Source organism: Theropithecus gelada, chromosome 9, assembly GCF_003255815.1.
Source record: "Theropithecus gelada isolate Dixy chromosome 9, Tgel_1.0, whole genome shotgun sequence".
Classification (NCBI taxonomy): Eukaryota; Metazoa; Chordata; class Mammalia; order Primates; family Cercopithecidae; genus Theropithecus; species Theropithecus gelada.
In genome coordinates, this window is record NC_037677.1 from 12,067,130 (window position 1) to 12,089,284 (window position 22,155).

At 44.6% G+C, this 22,155-nt stretch overlaps 2 protein-coding genes across 9 annotated transcripts in view; one reads left to right on the forward strand and one right to left on the reverse strand.

The window, feature by feature from the left end:
- The window catches only part of SEC61A2 (Sec61 translocon alpha 2 subunit), a 44,282-nt gene extending 31,056 nt beyond the window's left edge, over positions 1-13,226 (forward strand). For 2 of the 3 annotated variants that reach the window (XM_025397460.1, XM_025397461.1), the window contains 5 exons: positions 305-465; positions 1,309-1,506; positions 4,021-4,212; positions 5,443-5,519; positions 7,570-8,675. In XM_025397460.1, coding sequence (XP_025253245.1) covers positions 305-465; positions 1,309-1,506; positions 4,021-4,212; positions 5,443-5,519; positions 7,570-7,756 — 815 coding nt within the window. In that variant the 3' untranslated portion in view covers positions 7,757-8,675. Of the gene's footprint in view, positions 1-304; positions 466-1,308; positions 1,507-4,020; positions 4,213-5,442; positions 5,520-7,569; positions 8,676-11,308; positions 11,450-12,522 lie in introns of those variants that run through there. The other variant, XR_003121223.1, reaches the window with a different exon arrangement.
- Positions 8,595-22,155, reverse strand: part of NUDT5 (nudix hydrolase 5) — a 30,326-nt gene continuing 16,765 nt past the window's right edge. For 2 of the 6 annotated variants that reach the window (XM_025397465.1, XM_025397464.1), the window contains 6 exons: positions 20,955-21,062; positions 17,156-17,251; positions 16,197-16,298; positions 14,423-14,431; positions 14,240-14,293; positions 11,130-11,367 (listed from right to left, as the gene is read on the reverse strand). In XM_025397465.1, coding sequence (XP_025253250.1) covers positions 11,258-11,367; positions 14,240-14,293; positions 14,423-14,431; positions 16,197-16,298; positions 17,156-17,251; positions 20,955-21,062 — 479 coding nt within the window. In that variant the 3' untranslated portion in view covers positions 11,130-11,257. Of the gene's footprint in view, positions 9,180-9,730; positions 10,290-11,129; positions 11,368-13,815; positions 13,990-14,239; positions 14,294-14,422; positions 14,432-16,196; positions 16,299-17,155; positions 17,252-20,954; positions 21,063-22,155 lie in introns of those variants that run through there. The other 4 variants (XM_025397468.1, XM_025397469.1, XM_025397467.1 and 1 more) reach the window with 4 other exon arrangements.

Here is a 22,155-nt window from a genome sequence, read left to right on the forward strand (position 1 = left end):
CTAAAGTAAAGGAGAGGCAAATCTCTATGAATGAAATTTTGCTTTGGTAAATTTTACATTGTATGTTTTCATCAAGAATAGTCTCTTGAGAAAACTTTGGATTTATGCTATAAAAAGATAGATTTGCCTCAATGATCTAAATATTTGTAGAACCTGCTCACATGGCTGTATCATAAAGCAAACATTGGCGAATTCTTTTGACTCATATTTTCTGCTGTATACTGGACTTTCAGAGTTATTTGTTTGAGCTCTGGGACAGCTTTGGACAAGGAGTCCACAGGTCGTGTCTGTCTTGATTTTACAGGTACTGAGTTCGAGGGCGCAGTCATAGCTCTGTTCCATTTGTTGGCCACCAGGACGGACAAAGTCCGAGCTTTACGGGAGGCTTTTTACCGGCAGAACTTACCCAATCTCATGAACCTCATTGCTACAGTTTTTGTGTTTGCTGTTGTTATATATTTCCAAGTAAGTATAATCTTTTCACCAAAGTAAGTGGGATGTAGACTTTCACTGTGCTCTGGAAGACAATGCCATCTGACATGCTCGTGTTTGACAAGTCAGAGTTTAAGATCAGGGGAAATACAGTTTTGCAATTCGAGTCTCCAGACTCTGATTTTAGGGTGTGAAATATTGGAGTCTCTGTACTTTCTTGGTTTTTGTTTTGGCCCATCAGCAGGAAGCAGACTCTCGACACTTTGAAAGGCAGAACGTCTTCGTTAGCATTGTCTTTGCTTTTTTTTTCCCTGAGAGTTTTGCTCTTGTTGCCCAGGCTGGAGTGCAGTGGCGCGATCTTAGCTCACTCCAACCTCCAGCACCTGGGTTCGAGTGCTTCTCCTGCCTCAGCTTCCTGAGTAGCTGAGATTACAGGCACGTGCCACCACACCCGGCTATTTTTTTATTTTTTATTTTTTATTTTTTTTTTGAGATGGAGTCTTGCTCTGTCGCCAGGCTGGAGTGTAGTGGCGTAATCTCGTCTCACTGCAACCTCCGCCTCCCGGATTCAAGCGATTCCCCTACCTCCGCTTCCTGAATGGCTGGGACTACAGGTGCCCGCCACCACACCTGGCTAATTTTTTGTAATTTAGTAGAGACGGGATTTCACCACATTGCCCAGGATGGTCTTGATCTCCTGACCTCAGGATCCACCTGCCTCGGCCTCCCAAAGTGCTGGGATTACAGGCGTGAGCCACCGCACCCAGCCGGCATTGTCTTTTCATCCTCCCCACTGTTCTTTGTTTTCCCTCTCTGGTCTCTGTTCTTTTCTTAATGTGTCTAGTTCCCCCACTTACTCTTGGTTTTCTTTTTTAGGGATTTCGCGTTGACTTGCCCATTAAATCGGCCCGCTACCGAGGACAGTACAGCAGCTACCCCATCAAACTCTTCTACACCTCCAACATCCCCATCATCCTCCAGTCGGCCTTGGTGTCAAACCTGTATGTTATTTCCCAGATGCTGTCTGTTCGATTTAGTGGCAACTTTTTAGTAAATTTACTAGGACAGTGGGCCGTGAGTATTATGTTTATTTATATTATTTACAGTTGATTATAATTTGCATTTCATGGTTGTATTTTTAACGGAATGAGGTCAACATTGGAGCATTTGCTATAATATTTTCAGATTCACTTACCTATATAGCAGAGTTTAGTACGTATCTGGAAGAACTGGTAAGTGTTGCAGAAGTTAAGATTGTCCAAGTGCTTTTTATTATTTTGCTGTCCAGGAAGCACTTTCACATCTCATTTGAATGACCTTTTAAGCTAAAATTGTGGTTGATTTCATAAAAGTAATTTCCTGTTTTGTCATCTTATTCCAGTATTGTCTATAGTAATGTTTTCTCAAAAATGCTCTTTGCTGTCTGGGCATGGTGGCTCACTCCCATAATCCCAGCACTTCAGGAGGCTGAGGCGGGTGGATCACCTGAGGTCAGGAGTTCGAGACCAGCCTGGCCAACATGGTGAAACCCCATCTCTACTAAAAGTACAAAAATTAGCCAGGCATGGTGGCAGATGCCTGTAGTCCCAGCCATTCAGGAGGCCAAGACAGGAGAATTGCTTGAACCCGGGAGATGGAGGTTGCAGTGAGCCGAGATCATGCTGCTGCAGTCCAGCCTGGGTGACAGAACGAGACTCTGTCTCCCAAAACTAAAAATAAAAACTGCTATTTGTGCTGCTAACATATGAGATGCTGGACTCATCCTATCCTTTCCTATCTCCCTGCCTCCAGGCCTCCTCCATTTTTCAAGGTCTGAACGGCAGTAAACCAGCTTGTGATGAGCTGGGCTAGAGACAGGCATGCTGTTAACTAGATGGTAGAGACAGCGGTGCTGCTAGTAATATAATCCAGTACATTCTCATATACATCCCCCTTGTCATAATTTTTTCTAAAACAGTCTAGCCACTTTGTTATTGAAGCGTGAGTTACTGTGGGACTGAATTTTCATAGGTTTAAATTCTGTCACCTAACAAAGGGGCATTTTCCCTCTTAAAATTACAGATTTTAGCCCGGAGTGTTGGCTCTCATCTGTAATCCCAGCACTTTGGGAGACCAAGTAGAGAGGATAGCTTAAAGGCCAGGAGTTGGAGACCTGTCTGGGCAACATAGCGAGACCCCATCTCTACAAAAGAATTTAAAAACTAGCTGGGTACAGTGTTACGTGCCTGTAGTCCTATCTTCTCAGGAGGCTGAGGTGGGACGATCGCTTGAGCCCAGGAGTTCGAAGCTACAGTGAGCTATGATCATACCACTGCATGCCAGCCTGGGTGACAGAGTGAGACCGTGTCTCAAAAATAATAGAATTTTAAAAGACTAATGTCCTTTATTCTTTGCCACAGTATGTAATTCCAGAATTTGCACCCCACCAAAGAATAGTATTTTCTTGTACAGTTATTCTTGCAGTATGGTGTTTATTCTGTGCATTTGTCTTCATGTACTATCTTTTTCATTATACCTCTGCTTTTTCATTGTACCTTTCTGCTTTGACTGAATGCCATTTAAAGAAATCGTTTTTTTTTTTTTTTTTTTTAAAGAGAGTAAGACAGTAACTCTTAGGTATCAGTTGAAGGGAATAGGATTGCCTTTATTCATAATACTTCTTTTCCATTCATTTAACACAAATGTGGCTAATGTTATAACGAGGACACGAAAGTTAGAGACAGGAGTAAGAAGAATGCTGTTTCTGTCCTCCTCAGAATAGTCCAGGAGTAGTTACTACTCTGATGAGAATTTCCTAGTGTTAGTGCTTTGAGTAGTTGGTCCTGTACAAATTGTGTTATGACCTCGAGTAAGCTTCTTCTTAATGAGAGAATTATTGGGAGATAGCGCTTTTGGTCTGGGATTAGTGATTCCAGGGGCACAGTAAAGAAAGCATTTCACAGTCATAAATTCAAGAACCAGGTACTGTAATCATTGCAACTAAAAATTGGTTTCTCACCCCCTATCTGTATACCCCAAAACTTTATTTAATATGAGCAAATAATACTGTTCCTATTTCTATAAGACTTTTTAAGTGTGTAGATAAAAATCCAGTTATTATACTTATTAAAAGATTACTCCTTATAATAACATACAAGCCACATAAAGTTTAGGCAGCAAGTTAAAGTCTTATGTCAATATTTTAGTTGATTGCATTACTGTTTTCATATGGAAGGATCACTCATAGGGCTCTGAATATTCTGACTGGATACTCATAGCTCAGAAATTTTCAGATTTTCAGTATAATCAGAGGTCGATTGTAAATGTAATCATATTCCTGTTTTCAGTAATGGAAGATTTTGTAATATATTACAATTTTTAAAAATGACTCATAATATATTTTTAGTGTCTTGCATGTAACAGGTGCTCATTGTGTAACTTTGAAGGAGTGAAGGTATTAGACACAAAAGGACATTCTGAAGCTACATAGAATGACTAGCTGTACATGCCTTGAACTTAAAACACTGTCATTTCTGAGAAGTGTGAAGTGTCATACAAATGTATTCCTAATTAGGTTGACCACTTGTTCTTTGTACCCCTGTTCTGTAGGATGTCAGTGGGGGAGGACCCGCACGTTCTTACCCAGTTGGAGGCCTGTGTTACTATCTTTCTCCTCCCGAGTCCATGGGCGCCATCTTTGAGGATCCCGTCCATGTCGTAGTTTATATCATCTTCATGTTGGGATCATGCGCATTTTTCTCTAAGACATGGATTGAAGTGTCTGGTTCCTCAGCCAAAGATGTAAGTGTTTGGTTTATTTTAAAATAAAATTGTTGGCGATGCGTGGTGGCTCACATCTGTAATCGTAGCACTTTGTGAGGCTGAGGCAGCTGGATCGCTTGAGCTTAGGAGTTTTGAGACCAGCGTGGACAACATGGCAAGACCCCGTCATGACTAAAAAATACAAAAAAAAAAAAAAATTAGCCGGGCATGGTGGTGCGTGCCTGTGGTCCCAGCTACTTAGGAGTTTCAGACGGAGGATTAACACTTGAGTCCAGGAGGTGGAGGTTGCGGTGAGCCAAGATTGCACCACTGCACTCCAGCCTGGGTGACAGAGTAAGATCCTGTCTCAAAAAAATAAAAAAGGCCGGGTGGAGTGGCTCATGCCACTCAGGAGGCTGAGGCAGGAGAATCGCTTGAACCTGGGAGTCGGAAGTTGCAGTGAGCCGAGATTGTGCCACTGAACTCCAGCCTGGCGACAGAGCTAGACTCCGTCTCCAAAATAAATAAATAAATAGATAAATAAAAATTTTTTTAAAAAGTAAAATAGGCCGGGCGCGGTGGCTCACGCCTGTAATCCCTGCACTTTGGGAGGCCGAGATGGGTGGATCACGAGTTCAGGAGATCGAGACCATCCTGGCTAACGTGGTGAAACCCCATCTCTACTAAAAATACAAAAAATTAGCTGGGCACGGTGGTGGGCGCCTGTAGTCCCAGCTACTTGGGTGGCTGAGGCAGGAGAATGGCGTGAATCCGGGAGGCAGAGCTTGCAGTGAGCCGAGATCACGCCACTGCACTCCAGCCTGGGAGACAGCGAGACTCTGTCTCAAAAAAAAAGTAAAAACTTTGTTTTTGGAAAATTCATATTTAATTGTCAAAATAGTAGTTGATACACTCCTTTATAACTTAAACTTTAATTTATACATTTTTAATGAGCAATGGGCTAAAAGTTGGTTCCCAAAAGCTAAAAAATTCTTAGCTGTTACAGTGGTTTGCAACCCTCCTGCAAAACAAAATCTTGTTTGGTAATTGAAGAAGGGTTGAGAAGCACTGGTTTCATATGGCTAACATGGAATGGAGTGGCACTGAAACTTTGGTTTCCTCAGGCTTCATGTGAATGATATGACAATGTAACTTTCAGGTTATTGTATGTTACTTGTTAGTGTGTGGGAAGCACTTCACATAGAACGTGGTAGATGTAAGCAGTGAAATGTTGGAGTTGGATTTTCAAAGTAGCTTTTCTCTCGGCAGGTAGCTAAACAGCTGAAAGAACAGCAGATGGTAATGAGGGGCCACCGGGATACCTCTATGGTTCATGAGCTTAATAGGTAAGGCCGCTAGATGGACGCCTTTCTAGGCCTGTGTTTGTGTTTCAGTCTTTCAGTGATGGCTAAATGTTTTTCTTTGTTCAAGTTCATATTTAAAGCCCTTCCATTCAGACAAATGAATCAAAATTTCACACAGAACTTGTTTTCCATGTCAAAACCGACAACTGAATTATTAATTGAAATTGTGGTGACGGCTCTGCTCATCCCAGTGATAAAATCTTGCAGATTAGTGCTGTGTTCAGCATTGGCTGGCTGCACATAAAATCACCAGAGAACTTTTAAAAAGGATTTCCCAGGAATTGTGACTTATTTGGTCTGGGGTGAGTTCCAGACATCAGGGTTTCATTTTTTGGTAACAGCTTTATTGAGATAAAATTCAGATACCATGTAATTCACTCACCCGAAGTATGTTGTCCAGTGTTTTTTAGTATATTCAGACTTTTACATTCCTAAGTTTGATTTTAAACACATTGTCACCACCCAGAAGGAAACCCTGTACCTACTAGCCCACCCGCCCAACCACCAGCTCCAGGCAGTCACTTTTAACTTCATCTCTACAGATGTGCCTCTTCTGCACATTTCACGTAAATGGAATCATACGATGTACGTTATTTTGTAAGTGGCTGCTTTCACTTGGCATCATGTTTTCACAGTCCACGTGCTGAATTCTTTTCATGAATAAGATTCGATTGTAGGGCTTTACCATGCTTTATCAGTTGATAGAAATGTGGGTTGTTTCCACTTTTTATGAATAATGCTGTTGTGAACATACTTGTACAGATTTTGTGTGGATGTTTTCATTTCTCAAGGAGTGGAATTGTTGGGTCACATGGTAACTGACTCTGTGAACATTTTGAGGAGCTGCTCAGCTGTCTTCCAGGGTGGCTGCTCCCGTCCACATTCCCACCAGTGGTGTGTGAGGTTCCCCTGCTGCCTGTCCTCGCCAGCACCAGCTCTGGCTTTTTAATTTCAGCCATCCTAGTGGATGTGAAGTGGGGCACAATCACGGCTCACCGCAGCCTCCCCCTCTTGGGCTCAAGCGATCCTCCCCACCTCAGCCTCCAGGGTAGCTTGGGACCACAGGTGTGCGCCACCATGGCCAGCCAGCTTTTTTTTTTTTTTCCTGAGATGGGGTCTCGCTTTGTTGCCCAGGCTGGAGTGCAGTGGCACCATCTTGGCTCACTGCAACCTCAACCTCCCGGGTTCGAGCGATTCTCCTGTCTCAGCCTCCCGAGTAGCAGGGATTATAGGCATGCGCCACCACGCTCGGCTACTTTTTGTATTTTTAGTAGAGACAGGGTTTCCTCATGTTGGCCAGGCTGGTCTTGAACTCCTGACCTAATCATCTGCCTGCCTTGGCCTCCCAAAGTGCTAGGATTACAGGCGTGAGCCACCATGCCTGGTGGGATCCAGATTCCTTCTTTTGTATGGGGGCATCCAGTTGTCCCAGCACCACTTGTTGAAAAGGCACCAGTATTTTTCCTTAAACTTTTTATTTATTTAGAACACAGACTGCAGAATAGTATGATGGATCTCCAGCTCCAGTTGTCATCATCCTGCTGTTCTTGTTTCACCTCTCACCGCCTTTAATCTTTTTTCAGTATTTTAAATTCCATTTTTAAGTTTTCCAGGTGATTCTACTGTGCAGCCGAGATTGAATTACTTTAGTGGATTTGCAGAATCTTATGACATAAATTTGTTGATACTTACTCTTCATTCCACAAGAGGAAACGAAAGGTTACTCATTTAAAAATCTTAAACATCTTAATATTTAAATCTGTCCAGGAATCTCATCTCCTGTAAGATCATATATTGTCTTTCTTGGCTGTTGACCGGTTTCTGGAAATTAAGGTCAGAGTCTTTGCCTGGATCAGAGCTCCCGTTCCCACGCCGTGTCCTGCACAGCCCTCCATACAGCAGTCCGTTCCCCCTGGAGTTCAGGGAGGCTTTAGACCCAGCTATGGCTGCTGCGCCTCGACCTGTTTTCGTCTCTAGCTGCTGTGCTGTTCCTGGTCTCTGCTGCTGCCTAACTCGGGGTTTTGTCTCCTAGGTACATCCCCACCGCGGCTGCGTTTGGCGGTTTGTGCATTGGCGCCCTGTCGGTGCTGGCCGACTTCCTGGGGGCCATTGGGTCCGGCACCGGAATCCTGCTGGCAGTCACTATTATTTATCAGTATTTTGAAATCTTTGTGAAAGAACAGGCCGAGGTGGGTGGCATGGGCGCTTTGTTTTTCTGAACGTTCAGAGACTTCATTCTGTGCGTGTGAAACGGAGAACACGTGGACGGATCGCTTTTGTCAGAGGACACTGGTGATTCCCCTTTTCTCCCCTCAGTTTCTTGTTTCAAGTGCTGGCTGACCCGTCTCTGAAATGGGCACCGAGCTAAGTCTGTGTGCAGCATTAGTACCCGCTGCCTTAAAACTCAAGTTTACATTATTCATTTAAAAAAAGTACATCTAGTGTTGCCTGTAATGCTGGAAACCAATGTATCTACCTTGCTGTGTTAAATCATGACAGTGAGATGGTGACATGGATTCGTTTTGCACATAACATTCAAAACACTTAATATTGCCCCCACTTGTTTAAAAATAAATGTAGTTCAAATTGCCACTTTCCAGTATTTTTGAGCTTATTTAATGAGTTCTGGAACATTTATATCTAATCTATATTTTAGATAATTACTTTTTATACTTTTTTAACTCATGGTATCCCTACTCCCCACCCCACCTCATTTTTATTTGTCCCTTCTCAAAGCAGCCACTTAGCCCACATGGGCAAAATCAAGTGTCCAGTTATTTCTGTCACTAGAAACAACTGCTTCTAAGGCTCCTCCACCTCCTCCTCCCTTCCTAGTGACAGCATCATCGTGCTGTTTGCCTGTATTGGCTATGCCTTCTAACTCCAACCAGTCACTTGAAAATACTCTTTCAAGATTCTAGGCCCTGATTCTTTTCTTTTAAATCCCTAAAGCAAAGATCTAATTCTCAAGCAATGTCTGTAGTTAGTGGGGGTGAACAATGAGTAATTCATGCTAGGAATTTGTGTCTGTTGTTGTACTCACAGCAGCAACATGAGTGTAAACAGTAGACAATAAATTTTATTTAAGAAAACTGACTCAGTTGTGTTGGAAAAAAAATAAAGAACTCTGATATTAAACATTTTCTAAGATCATTTGTATAAGTTCAGTGTATTTATAAGAAGTCCACCCTGAAATGCCTATAAAAGTCAAATGTAATTACACTTCAAACTTTAATCCCAAATTATTGTCGGACGGTGACCAACTTACGGGTAATCATATATGTGACTAACATTGGGGAGGAAACAGGAAAACAGTGATCTCAAAACCATATCCCAGTCTCCGTTTAAAAGCATAGTTCTTGGTAAATCATTTTGAAAACTATGTGCTTTATTTCCCAAAAGATCAAACTTAATTTTTAAAAGACACCCTTTTCAGAAGTATGGGTGTTCACTGCTGTTTAGTTTCTTAAGTGTAGTATGTCTTACGTAGCTTATGCTTACAAAGCCAAATCACCGCAGGGGCAAGGCAGATGAAGGCAGGCAGGATGTTAACAGTGGCTCGGAGAGCATCCGCCGAGGGCCTCAGACCACTGTTACCATAAAAAACATCGACCCAGTGTTATGATGTCCGATTTTTTTTCCCTAAAGAAGGTGGAAATATGGCTTTTAATACATAGGAAACCTTCAGTTTTTAAATGCAGGGCAAATAAACATTTTAAAACAGTGCCAGCCAGACTGCCAGTTCTCAGACTTAATTTCCAAAGCACAACCTTTTCATGTTTATAAAAAATAGAAATGGCATTTAGGGATACATCCTAGGATTTGGCTCTCACTTCTAAGTGGCACTCTGAGGAAGAAGGAGAGGATACAAGCCGGGCGCGGTGGCTCAAGCCTGTAATCCCAGCACTTTGGGAGGCTGAGACGGGCGGATCACGAGGTCAGGAGATCGAGACCATCCTGGCTAACACGGTGAAACCCCGTCTCTACTTAAAAATACAAAAAAATTGGCCGGGCGAGGTGGCGGCGCCTGTAGTCCCAGCTACTCGGGAGGCTGAGGCAGGAGAATGGCGTGAACCCGGGAGGCGGAGCTTGCAGTGAGCAGAGATCGCGCCACTGTACTCCAGCCTGGGTGACAGAGCGAGACTCCGTCTCAAAAAAAAAAAAAAAAAAAAAAAAAAAGAAGGAGAGGATACAGGTCAGCTGCAGAGGTCATTCCCATGGGGAGTGGCTGGGGAGGAACTGGGCTATGTGGAAAGACTGGGCTGCGCTTCTCTCTCGATTTCAATGATAGCCTGTGGCTTTGAGAGCTAAGAAGAGTTAGAGCTGTGAAGAATCACAATGCCTGTGATTGAAATCGGGATTTAAAAAAGGGTTACAGGCATAAGGGAAGGCTACCATTATAGGAAGTAGTTGGATCTTAATTTTCACATGTATAGGGCTAGACAGCTTCATCTATAAAGTTCTGTATTTCCATAATTGTTTTATCTTTAGGAAGTCCAGTGTAAAGACAGTTTCACAGAGAAAAATATCCTGGGCTCAGACAGTGAGCCTGTGGACAAATGGATATACTGTAGCCTTCTGGCATTAGCACCCTGATTTTATCTGGAGAGCCCTTTCATCTGGTTCGTAGGGCCTGGCTTACCCCCTGGAGCCAGGCTAGAAACATGACTTAGGGCTGGATGGGAATCGTCCTTAGACTTCGGTGGGGGCCAGACTGGAAAGTCCCGGAAAATCATGGAGCTGCTGGAGGCCCTAAAAGTCAATACAAAAAGCTAAACTCACTGAAGAGGCTAAGAAAATGGCCCAGGAACACTGGTAGAACTGCTGGATGACAGGGTTTCAGGCTGTAATGAAATGGGAACCACATCAATCTGTACTTCTTGCTCCGAAGTACTCTGTATTGGGTTTCACATACTGGCTGATCTTGCTAGTTCTATTCATGGTTTAACATCCAGATATTACTGCCCCAAACCATATCAGTCTTATGGATTTGTTTTCAGAAACTTCAAGTACTCTTTGAGGTAAGGATAGGAAAAGAGATCCTCAAGTATGTGCAGATGCTTGAGGGATGGCCCTGAATTTTCATTAGTCTCCTAGCCTCGGTGTAGTGAATGGAATCAACCATTTTCCTTACTTAAAATTAGCTGGTTCAGCTTCAGTAAATAGGTGAACTTAAACTAGCTGCGGATTCTACTGAATCCTACCCTAGTTGGACTCAACTACCCTAGATGAATTTTGCATAGTAAAAATTCAATTAGAAGAGGCCAAAGAGTCTTCTTTTCATTTTAACGCTGTTTTAAACACCAACGGAGTACACGGTTATTTGCATGCCCAGCTACAGAATTTTACAGTGGGGGTTGAGAGTGGAAATAGTTGACCTAATTGGGAACTCAGGTCTGTTTTCCTGTACAAATATCCCTGTCTACCAGACTAGACTAGAAAAGTAATTGAGCTGCAGTTAACTGCTGTTGCGCTTTAAAAAAACTGGAGTAAACGTACTTGCATTTATCTTCTTTTTTGTTAATTTTAGCTGGAGTTATTGAAATGAGGGTCACAGCCTACCTGTAATTGCAGTTCCATACCACCACCACATCTGTTCTGTGCTTTTATTTTAGGAAAAAGCTAATGGCAAATCTACACGGAACTAAGTTGAACACAAAGTCTTAGTGAAGAAGGCCTGGCGGTCTTGCTTACAGAAATGGCCAGTGTCATATTTGGCCTTAAAATTTCAAGAAGGGCACTTCAAATGGCTTCGCATTGGCATGTTTCAGCGCTAGAGCGTAGGAATAGACCCTGGCATCCACTGTAAGATGTTCTTCAGCTACCAGCGCTGTGGAAAGCAAAGAAAACAACTTAGACCATGCCATTAAGGAAGAACCAAACATCTTATTCAATCAGTATTTGCGGAGCAAGTACTATATGCCAGTTCCTATGCTAAATGCTGGTGATACTTTTTTTTTGCCTATAAGGATCTTAAAGAATAAAGACTATAAAGGCAAGATTACATTCCTAGCATGAGACAAGAACATCAGGGATAATGATTTTATGTGCTAAAACAGTAAAGTTGGAAGTGTATAGAGCCAGTCACTATACCTCATTTACAGCTGGGGTACGGCTTTGCTATTCTGAAGCTAGATGGTGATGATTATGTAGGACCTTAGGGATTCCGTCTTTGCTGCTGCTAGGGGATACATATTTTCCCCTGGCAAGTTAAACTGTGTGCGTGTTAGGACTGGAGATACACTACCAAGAATGAGGTCTCAGGACCTTATTACCACAGGCTTTCATTAAAATTTCTGTTTCACTCAGATGGAGGTTGCCAGATGTAAAATCAGCCTCTTGTTTTCCTAGCCGCTTGTTTGGGAACAAGCTTGGGGACCTTTGCAGGCAGGGAGCATGTCCTACTCTCCTGGGCATAGCAGGTGCTTAGTAACTGGCAGATGCTACTCTTTGTGGCAAACTGATCTTTTTTAAAATTATTATTTATTTTTTATATTTTTGAGATGGAGTCTCGCTTTGTCGCCAGGCTGCAGTACAGTGCCACGATCTTGGCTCACTGCAACCTGCACCTCCCGGGTTCAAGCGATTCTCCTGCCTCAGCCTCCTGAGTAGCTGGGACTACCAGCATGCACTACCATGCCTGGCTAATTTTTGTATTCTTAGTAGAGATAGGGTTTCACCATGTTGGCCATACTGGTCTGGAGCTCCTGACCTGAAGTGATCAGCCCACCTCAGCCTCCCAAAATGCTGGGATTACAGGTGTGAGCCACCACACCCAGCCAGCAAACTGATCTTAAAGTGTAATACCTTCCTTCCGACTTCTCAAATGTTGCTTGTTGAATAAATGGTTTTATTACTATGTTTTGATTCTACTAAAGCTAGGCAATTTGGTTCTTTTATCCCTCCTCCTTTATAGCCACAGTCGCCCTCTCTCCACCTCCCCTCACTTACCTCACTTACTCTATTTTTTTCTCCCTCTTCTAAGACCAAAAGGGAAGTTAAGAAGGTGGAAGGGAGAAGGAAGACATTTTTAAAAAAGGATACTCTTCTACTAAAAGATAACCCCGCATGGCATTTCACACTTGCCTACGTCACCCTACTTTCCACACACCTCCTCAAAGGGAGGGGCTGTTACTGTTCCTGTGTTATGAAAAAAGCCGAGAGAGGCTTCGGAACCTGTTTGACGTGACAGCTAATTCTGGTCCGCGGAGCCTCAAACCGAGTCGGGCCTGTGACTCTGAGCTGCGCTGCCGCGTACTGATTGTCACGCCTTTCTCTAAATACATGCCAGATAAATGATTGTATCTATTCAGTATGATTGTTCTAACTCTGGCTTTGAGCTGTCGAGGTGGCCTCTACCTTAGATCTAGTTTTTGGGAAGGTGAAGCCGGAGTGGAAGCTGTCGAGGGATCTGAAATCTGATTTTATCCAAATAAATCACAGCAGCCTTTGAAAGACACACTCAGATTTTCACACAAATAACAGACATTTCAAAACCAGGCGCCCCTGCTTATTCAGTGAAACTGGAAGCCGCCGACGCTCAGGGAAAAGCTTAAGAAACTGGTCTTAAAGCTTCAGGCCAAACAATGCTTCAAGTCACATTGGAAGTAATCACTTAAAAACAGTAGAAAAATCAGGTGTCAATTACCTAAAACACTTATACCCAGTAAAATATTCCCGTGATGAAAAGTGTTGGCTTCTTTCTGGATGAGTGGCAGGGATTTGCCAGCCCGGACGGAGGCGCTCCTTGAAAGGCCCATGCCGCCTCTCCATACGGTGTCTCCTCTCGTGGTTTTATCAAAGGAGTTTTCTCTCCGTAAGCTTACCTACTGTTTACAAAGTCCCTAAAAGATGGGTGGCCAGGAAGTATACAATGCATCTCCATGACCAGTGATTTCTTTTTTCTTTTTTTTTTTTGACGGAGTCTCGCTCTGTCTCAGGCTGGAGTGCAGTGCCACAATCTCGGCTCACGCAAACTCCGCCTCCCGGGTTCCCGCCATTCTCCTGCCTCAGCCTCCCGAGTGGCTGGGACTACAGGCGCCCGCCACCGCGCCCGGCTAGTTTTTTGTATTTTTAGTAGATATGGGGTTTCACCGTGGTCTCGATCTCCTGACCTTGTGATCCGCCCGCCTCGGCCTCCCAAAGTGCTGGGATTACAGGCGTGAGCCACCACGCCCGGCCTATGATCAGTGATTTCTAAGGGCCACACGGCTAGTCTGGTTTATTATGTGAAAAGCGTATCACACCAAGTATACAGGAAATACCTCAAGTATTTGTTGGGGTATCATCAATTTCTCCTCGAACATATAGCCTCCACAAAGGATTGTCCCTCATACTAACATACTCGAGGAAAAGCTAACAGCTTCTCTACCCACACCTTTGCATCGCTATGGATTGAAGGTTTAAAGTGTAGAATCGTTTTGGCTACTCAGCAGGAATGTCATTTGGGCTGCTGTGTAGGAGAAAAAGCCCCTACCAAAAGTTTGCACTTGACCCAGAATGCTTTGCTCCTACTTTCAAACTCTGTGCCACCCAGAAAGGAAAATTAGTAGTGGTCGCCCGCAAGTTTTACAAGTTGCTAGGCATTTGACTTTAGTGGTATCAAAAAGAGAAAGATACGGAGTTCTATTTAGTACCCAATTTGCTGGGACGGGGACGGGGAAAACTGGAGAAAGCTGGGTGGCGGTCTGGAGAATGCTTACCATGGAGTCTCTGCAGCAGGTCATTCTTGGGTAAAGAAATGACTTCCACAAATTCTAAACAGACAAAGTGCAAGTGAAAACAATGCTAACATCAAGCGCCTACCAAAACAACTCAAAATGTCTGCAGCCATCACCACTACAACAAGCCGTACACACTCGGCCACGAGGAGTTGTGGAACATACCTCCATCCCCTGGAAATAAACAGAAGGAGAACATTTCAGCAAGGCCTGGAGTGGTAACATGGGAAGACTTTTATGCAAGAGGCGTCAAAAAGGTTTTAAGAATTTCACAGAAACCTGGGTCTCTGCTAACTTAATTTATATACATTGTCAAACTCGAGCAGTATGAAGTTACTGTTCTCCACATAATGTTAAGTGGCAACATTTAAATAAAAACTTTCCATTTTAACCCCTACAAAGGTACAATTCAGTGGCACTGAATAACATTCAGAACGGTGCGCAACCGCCACCAGTCTCCATCTCCAGAACTTTCCATGACACCCAACAGAAACTCGGGATCCACCCAACACTAATCCCCATCCCTGGGAGCCCTTACTCTACTGTCTTCCTCTTACCAGTTTGTCTATTCTGGGCACCTCAGATAAGTAGAATCACAGTATTTGCCCATCATGTTACCGCATGTTTCAGCGTGTGTGTGTGTTTGTGTGTATATTACGTTTTGTGCATGCATCCATCTGCTGGCAGACACTTGGGCTGTTTCCACAGAGGCTGCCATGAACACAGGCACACAAGTGTCTGAGTCCCTGTTTCAGTTCTTCTGGGTGTAGACTTAGGAGCTGAAATGCCAGATCATATAATAATTCTGTATCTAATATTCTGAGGAACTGCCAAACTTTCCCACAGTGTGTTATATGTATATGTGCAGTTCAAAAATTAAGATTTATTTATTTATTTATTGGAGACAGGGTCTCACTCTGTTGCCCGGGCTGGAGTGCAGTGGTGCAGTGACATGATCTTGACTCACTGCAACCTCCGCCTCCTGGGTTCAAGCGGTTCTTGTGCCTCAGCCTCCCGAATAGCTGGGACTTCAGGTGTGCACCACCATGCCCGGCTAATTTTTGTATTTTCGGTAGACGGGGTTTTGCCATGTTGGCCAGGCTGATCTCGAGCTTCTGACCTCAAATGATCTGCCCACCTCAGCCTTCCAAAGTGTTGGGATTACAGGCGTGAGCCACTGTGCCCAGCAAAAAATAAGACAAATTTAGTTGCATTTTAGTTCAGGGATACTGAAACATAAAGATGAACAACTGAAGAGGTTAAGAAATTAAAGAATATCACGGATACTGATTTACTGTGGTGCACCTATAAATACCCCCTTTAAAAGGATGGGAGACAACACGGAACTGACAGAGACATTAACAGCTTTTGAATCCAAAGTTGCTAAGGATATTATAGAGCGAAGAGAAGTAGTGAATAAGCTGTTGCCCCTTAACAATTACCTAGGCCTTTTTTTTTTTTTTTTTAAGAGAGACATGGTCTTATTCTGTCACAGAGTGGCGCCATCATAGCTCCTCCAACTCCCGGGCTTAAGTGATCCTCCTGCCTCACCCTCCAGAGCAGCTGGGGCTACAGGGGAACTGACGCCATTTTTACAATACACGTGAAGACGGAAACCAGGGTGATTTAAGTTTCTCACTGTTTACTATTTAAGCCTGCAGCTCATCTTACTAAGTGGGAATACACCTCATATAGAAAACAGGGAAATATGTCATTTAACATTTTTTTTTTTAACAAAGAAAGCATAAAGATCAATGAAGTGGCAAAAGAAAAATGCTAAAATACATGATTAGGAAGAGACAAGAATATTGACGAAGTCTGTTTGAAAGACCAATTCTTTCTATGAAAGACTACATTCTTTTAATAAATCAAACTAGCAGCAAGTTCCAAGACACGTAATGCAACCGCACCACCTTCAGCACAGCTGACGCGCACGTACCTGGCTTTGGCTTCGGCCTGGCGTTTTCGGCATCATCTCCATTAATGGTGACTGTCACGATGTGTGTGGTACAGTTTGACAAGCCTGGGTCCATACAGACCGCTGTGGAGAGAAGGGACAGTCAGATGCGTCAGTCCCTGTGGCATTTGTTTCACTACGGTCTTAGGAAGAAGATGCGTCTCGCAGCTCAGCGTTGACGTGGAGGTGATGCAGGAAAACTAGTTCTCACATTTGGTAGGCAGACCTGCAGGCTGCAAAGCATCTGGGCACACTCACTCTCCCCAGAGCGCCCGAGTCAAGCTTGCTAGGTCTGCGGGCTTAGATGGTACTGACAAGTTGTAAAACCCTTCACCACATCAAACTCAAAAAATCTTCCAGTGATGAGGGTAGCACATGGATGAGGTGGGTGAGCAATAAAACTCAGGGTGTGGGAAATTCCAAAAGGCAATTTATTTGTTTTTTGAAACAGAGTTTCACTTTGCTCTTATTGCCCAGGATGGAGTACACTGGCGTGATCTCGGCTGACTGCAACCTCTGCCCTCTGGGTTCAAGTAATTCTCCTGCCTCAGTCTCCCGAGTAGCTGGGATCACAGGTGTGTGCCACCTGGCTGATTTTTGTATTTTTAGTAGAGATGGGTGGGCTTTACCATGTTGGCCAGGCTGGTCTCGAACTCCTGACCTCAGGTGATCCACCTGCCTTGGCCTCCCAAAGTGCTGGAAATACAGGCGTGAGCCACTGCACTCAGCCAAAAGGCAATTTAATTTCATTAACTCTCCCCCAACTTCAGGCCCTTCTGATTCCAGTTTCCTCCTGGGCGGGGAGATTCACTTACACTCAGTGACCAGTCCTAATCTATGATTTCTCTTCAGTGAATTCTGAGCATAAAGAATTCCCAAATAATCCATCCCTTCCCACACTGAGGAATCTATCGCTTGGTGAATTTTCAAGTACTACCAACCTGGAGAACATTCGGCAACGTCCCCTTTGTAGCCGGTTTCTTCCTCAAGCTCCCGGAGAGCAGCTGCTTCTGGGGTTTCACCGTCGTCTATGAGACCTGTAAGTTCCAATCATTGGTATGATGGGAGCGGGAAATCCGGTTCTTTGAACCCCTCATTCTTCTTCTTCTTCTTTTTTTTTTTTTGAGACGGTGTCTCGCTCTGTTGCCCAGGCTGGGGTGCAGTGGTGCGATCTCGGCTCACTGCAACCTCCGCCTGTCCAGGTTTAAGCAGTTCTCTGCCTCAGCCTCCGGAGTAGCTGGGATTACAGGCACCTGCCACCATGCCTGGCTAATTTTTTGTAATTTTAGTAGAGACGAGGTTTCACCATATTGGCGTCTCACCGTATTGACCAGGCTGGTCTTGAACTCCTGACATCATGATCCACCGGCTCGGCCTCCCAAAGTGCTGGTATTACAAGTGTGAGCCACCGCGCCTGGCTGAACCCCTCATTCTTCTAACGCAGTTGCTACCGCACTGCGTTAGAAGAATCAGAGCACTGTGAAAAGCGGCCTTACAGAGAAACCTGAGGATTGGAACTCTTTTTTTTCTTAGAGTCTCACTGTCGCCTAGGCCGGAGTGCAGTGGTGCAATCTTGGCTCACTGCAACCTCTGCCGCCCGGGTTCAAACGATTCTCCTCCCTCAGCCTCCCGAGTAGCTGGGACCACAGGTACACACCACCATGCCCGGCTAATTTTTGTACTTTTTGTAGAGGCTAATTTTGCATTTTTAGTCTCGCCATGTTGGCCAGGCTGCTTTCGAACTCCTGGCCTCAAGTGATTCACCCGCCTCAGCGTCCCAAAGTGCTGGGATTACAGGCTTAAGCCACCGTGCCTAGCTTGGAATTTTTATAGAAACAAAAAGGCAAAGAATATAGCTCTGAGCAGATGAATCAGATTCTGATGGCATCACCCAGTCATCCTAGTCAGACCCAGATCCTTCATGATCCTTCCTGACCATCTCCACGCTGCTCTGCACAGCACAGGAAGCATCTGTGAGATGTGACTTGGTGGTGGCCAACTGGCTTAGGCTTGGGAGCTTGCTGTGTGACTGCAGCACAGGAAGCCGGTTCATATTCTACTTCCTTACATGTAGGATGCTGTCAGCATCACCTGTCTTGTCTTCCTCCCAGTAAAACACTGAGGCCCAGGAATGAAAGGCCAGAAAGGAGCAAACTGGTGGACGTTAGGGGACTCCCATGGCCACTGTGAGGAGTGAACAGAGAGGCCAAGGAAGAGGAAGGGAGCAGCAATGCAGACTCTTGTTTCCTGAAAGGAATTAAATATAATGAGGCTGATCACACCTGTAATCCCAACACTGGGAGACCGAGGTGGGTGGATCACCTGAGGTCAGGGGTTCGAGACCAGCCTGGCCAACATGGTGAAACCCTGTCTCTACTAAAAAACAAAAAAATAGCCAGGTGTGCTGGTGCGCACCTGTAATCCAGCTACTCGGGAGGCTGAGGCAGGAGAATTGCTTGACCCTGTTAGGCGGAGGTTGCAGTGAGCTGAAATCGTGCCATTGCACTCCAGCTTGGGCAACAAAAGCGAAACTCCATCTCAAAATAAAAAAAAAAATTAAAAAAAAAAAAGAAAAACTCAGGCTGGGTGCAGTGGCTCACGCCTGTAATCCCAACACGTTGGGAGGCTGAGGCAGGAGGATCACTTGAGGCCAGGAGTTTGGGGCCAGCCAGGGCGACAAAGCAAAAGCCCATCTCTACACAAAATTTAAAAATTAGTCGAATGTGGTGATGCACGCCTGCAGACCCAGCTACCCAGGAAGCCGAGGCAGGAGGATCACTTATGCCCAGAAGGTTAAGGCTGCAGTGAGCTGTGACTGTACCACTGCACTCCAGCCTGAACAACAGAGCTAGACATAGTCTCAAAAAAAGAGCCCGGGCATGGTGGCTCACACCTGTAATCTTAGCACTTTGGGAAGCTGAGGTGGGCAGATCACTTCAGCCAAGGAATTTGAGGTCAGCCTGGGCAACATGGCGAAACCCCATCTTTACAAAAAATAGAAAAAATGAGGTGGAAGGATCACCTCAGCCCGGGGAGGTTGAGGCTGCAACGGGCTGTGATGGTGCCAGAGCACACCAGCCTCAGCAACAAAGACCCCATCTCAAAGGAAAAAGAAAAAGTCAGAGAATAAATTATTAATGTTAATATTAAAAGTAATTAAATAGCCTGGCCAGGTGTGGTGGCTCAGGCCTGTAATCGCAGCACTTTGGGAGGCTGAGACCAGCCTGACCAACATGGAGAAACCCCGTCTCTACTAAGAATACAAAATTAGCCAGGCGTGGTGGCACAAGCCTGTAACCCCAGCTACTCAGGAGGCTGAGGCAGGAGAATCCGGGAGGTGCAGGTTGTGGTGAGCCAAGATCACGTCATTGCACTCCAGCCTGGGCAACAAGAGCAAAACTCTGTCTCAAAAAAAAAAAAAAAAAAAAAAGGTAATTAAATAGCCTTCAGTAAAATGGTGAGGAAATGAGAAAAATGATAGTTGTTAACCATATGTTACCACTGGCTGGCCTTTCAAAATATAAAACCTTGGCTGGGTGCGGTAGTTTAGGCCTGTAATCCCAGCACTTGGAGAGGCCAAGGCTCTTCATTTTATTTACTTTATAATGCTTTTGTTGTTATTGTTGTTTTAATAATAAAGTCATAGCCAGTCCATTTGGAAGAATAGGAGCTAACAGAGGCTGGGCACGGTGCCTGTAATCCCAGCACTTTGGGAGGCCGAGGTGGGCAGATCACCTGAGGTCAGGAGTTTGAGACCAATCTGGCAAACATGATGAGAGCCCATCTCTACTAAATATACAAAAATTAGCCGGGCATGGTGGCTCATGCCTATGATCCCAGCTACTAGGAAGCTGAGGCAAGAGAATCTCTTGAACCCGGGAGGTGGAGGCTGCAGTGAGCTCCACCGCACTGTAGCCTGGACAACAGAGCAGGACTCCGTCTCAAAAAAGAAAAAAATAATAATAATAACAATATACCACTAATAATACATAGATGAGATTTAATCTCTTTAGATGGGAATAATCCAATAAAGTCCTACAATAATATTAGGCAATAAATTCTTCAGAGTTTTAATTACTGTGCAATGGAAAAAAATATTCTAGCTGAAATGAAGAATCTCCTTGGCCTGTTTCCACACAACAGAGCAAACTGTCTTCTCCATTCATATTTCTTGGAGTTACGAGCCTGGCCTAGGCTGGGCATGGTGGCTCACGCCTGTAATCCCAACACTTTGCGGGGCGAAGGTGGGTGGATCACCTGAGGTCAGGAGTTTGAGACCAGCCTGGGCAACACGGTGAAACCCTGTCTCTACTAAAAATACAAAAAAATTAGCTGGGCGTGGTGGCACGTGGCTGTAGTCCCAGCTACTCGGGAGGCTGAGGCAGGACAATCGCTTGAACCCAGGAGGCGGAGGTTGCAGTGAGCCGAGATCACACCACTGCACTCCAGCCTGGGTGATACAGCGAGACTCCGTCTCACAAAAAAAAAAAAAAAAAAAAAAAAAAGGCTGGAGGCAGCATTGCCAAGAGGAGGGTGGGATGGTGGGAGGTGGCCTTGTGTCACCTTCACGGGTTCAGAGGGTTGTTGGGGTGTCCTGGGGGCCCCGCTACGAAATGGTTTAGTTTTACTTAAAACCACAAGGACAGATTAAAAACTGCAGAGCTGAGCTTTGCGATTCTCAGGCTTTACCGTGGTTCAGGCCAACATCCCTAAGCAGCAATTGGATGTTGAGTGACTCACCTGCAGGGAACTCTATGCAGTAGCCCCCCATTGGTGGTCGGAACTGTTTCACCAGAACGATACACTCGTAGTGAAGCGTTCTCTGCAGCACGGGGATGACTGCGACACCTGTCACCAGGAAATGGAACCAAGGAAATCCCTAATGAGAGGTCAGCAATGCCAGCACCTTGTTCAGCGCAAGCTAATGAAAACCCCAGACTTGAAGCAACTCCGCTTTAATCTACAATACTGGCAGTGAATCTTGGAAGCTATGTTAAAAATGTAATTAAAAATAATCACTTCTATGTTGTTTACACTTTCTTTTTTCAACAAAAAGCCTGTTTAATTGTCAGTTTCTTAAAACGAAAATCAGAACTAAAACGAAACACTTCCTACAGGTTCAAGGATGTAAGGTTGCCAGCTACACCACCCTTCCACAGAGCCACTTCCCAGCATGTGGCAGCCCTACTACTGGTGAGGCCACAGCCGTCCCTGTGCTCCTGGGCCAACTTCGAGCAAGAAATCAAGTAAGCTCCACTGTGTGCAATACATGCTAGCAAGACTGACTTTCCAGTTCTAGAGTAAAAGACCTTTTCTCTCACATTATTTGGCCTTCCTTAAAACATAAAAACGACTGGGTTTCAGAAAACACAAAGTACCCAGGAGGGTCCCCTGGCTCCACATAGCTTCCCGTCTGTGAAGCCAGCAGCTGCGGCACAGCGACTGTTGGCTTCCAGCAAAAACGGAAACCAAAACCAAAGGGAAAAATAAGAAAAGCCTAGTGCCCAACTTCCCCTCGACCGGAGTGATTCTCAGGATTGTTTGTGGGCTCTCTGCAGTCAAGGCATTCATGCCTGGAGGGGAGGGTGAATGGAACAGGCTTTGCCCAATTAATTCCATGTCCTCATCAACCTGTAAAGCAAGTGGTCCCTAAGCATAAAAGTGTGCCAAGTAACTTTTCCAAACTAAAGGCTCTCACCTAGATCCTTCGAACGGGACACAAGGATTTCTAGAGTCATAACACGTCTAGACGCAGTGTGTGGCTTCAAACTATATTGATTTACATTTAGTTATAAACATAGGACAACTTCCCCTCAAAACACTGTTCTGAGCTTAGATAGCAGAAGCCAGAAGTTACTTATAAAGAAAGCTTAATTCAGTTACATGGTACGGCAAAAACTAACAGGAGATTTAAAGACACAACATAATAGGAGTTAACTTG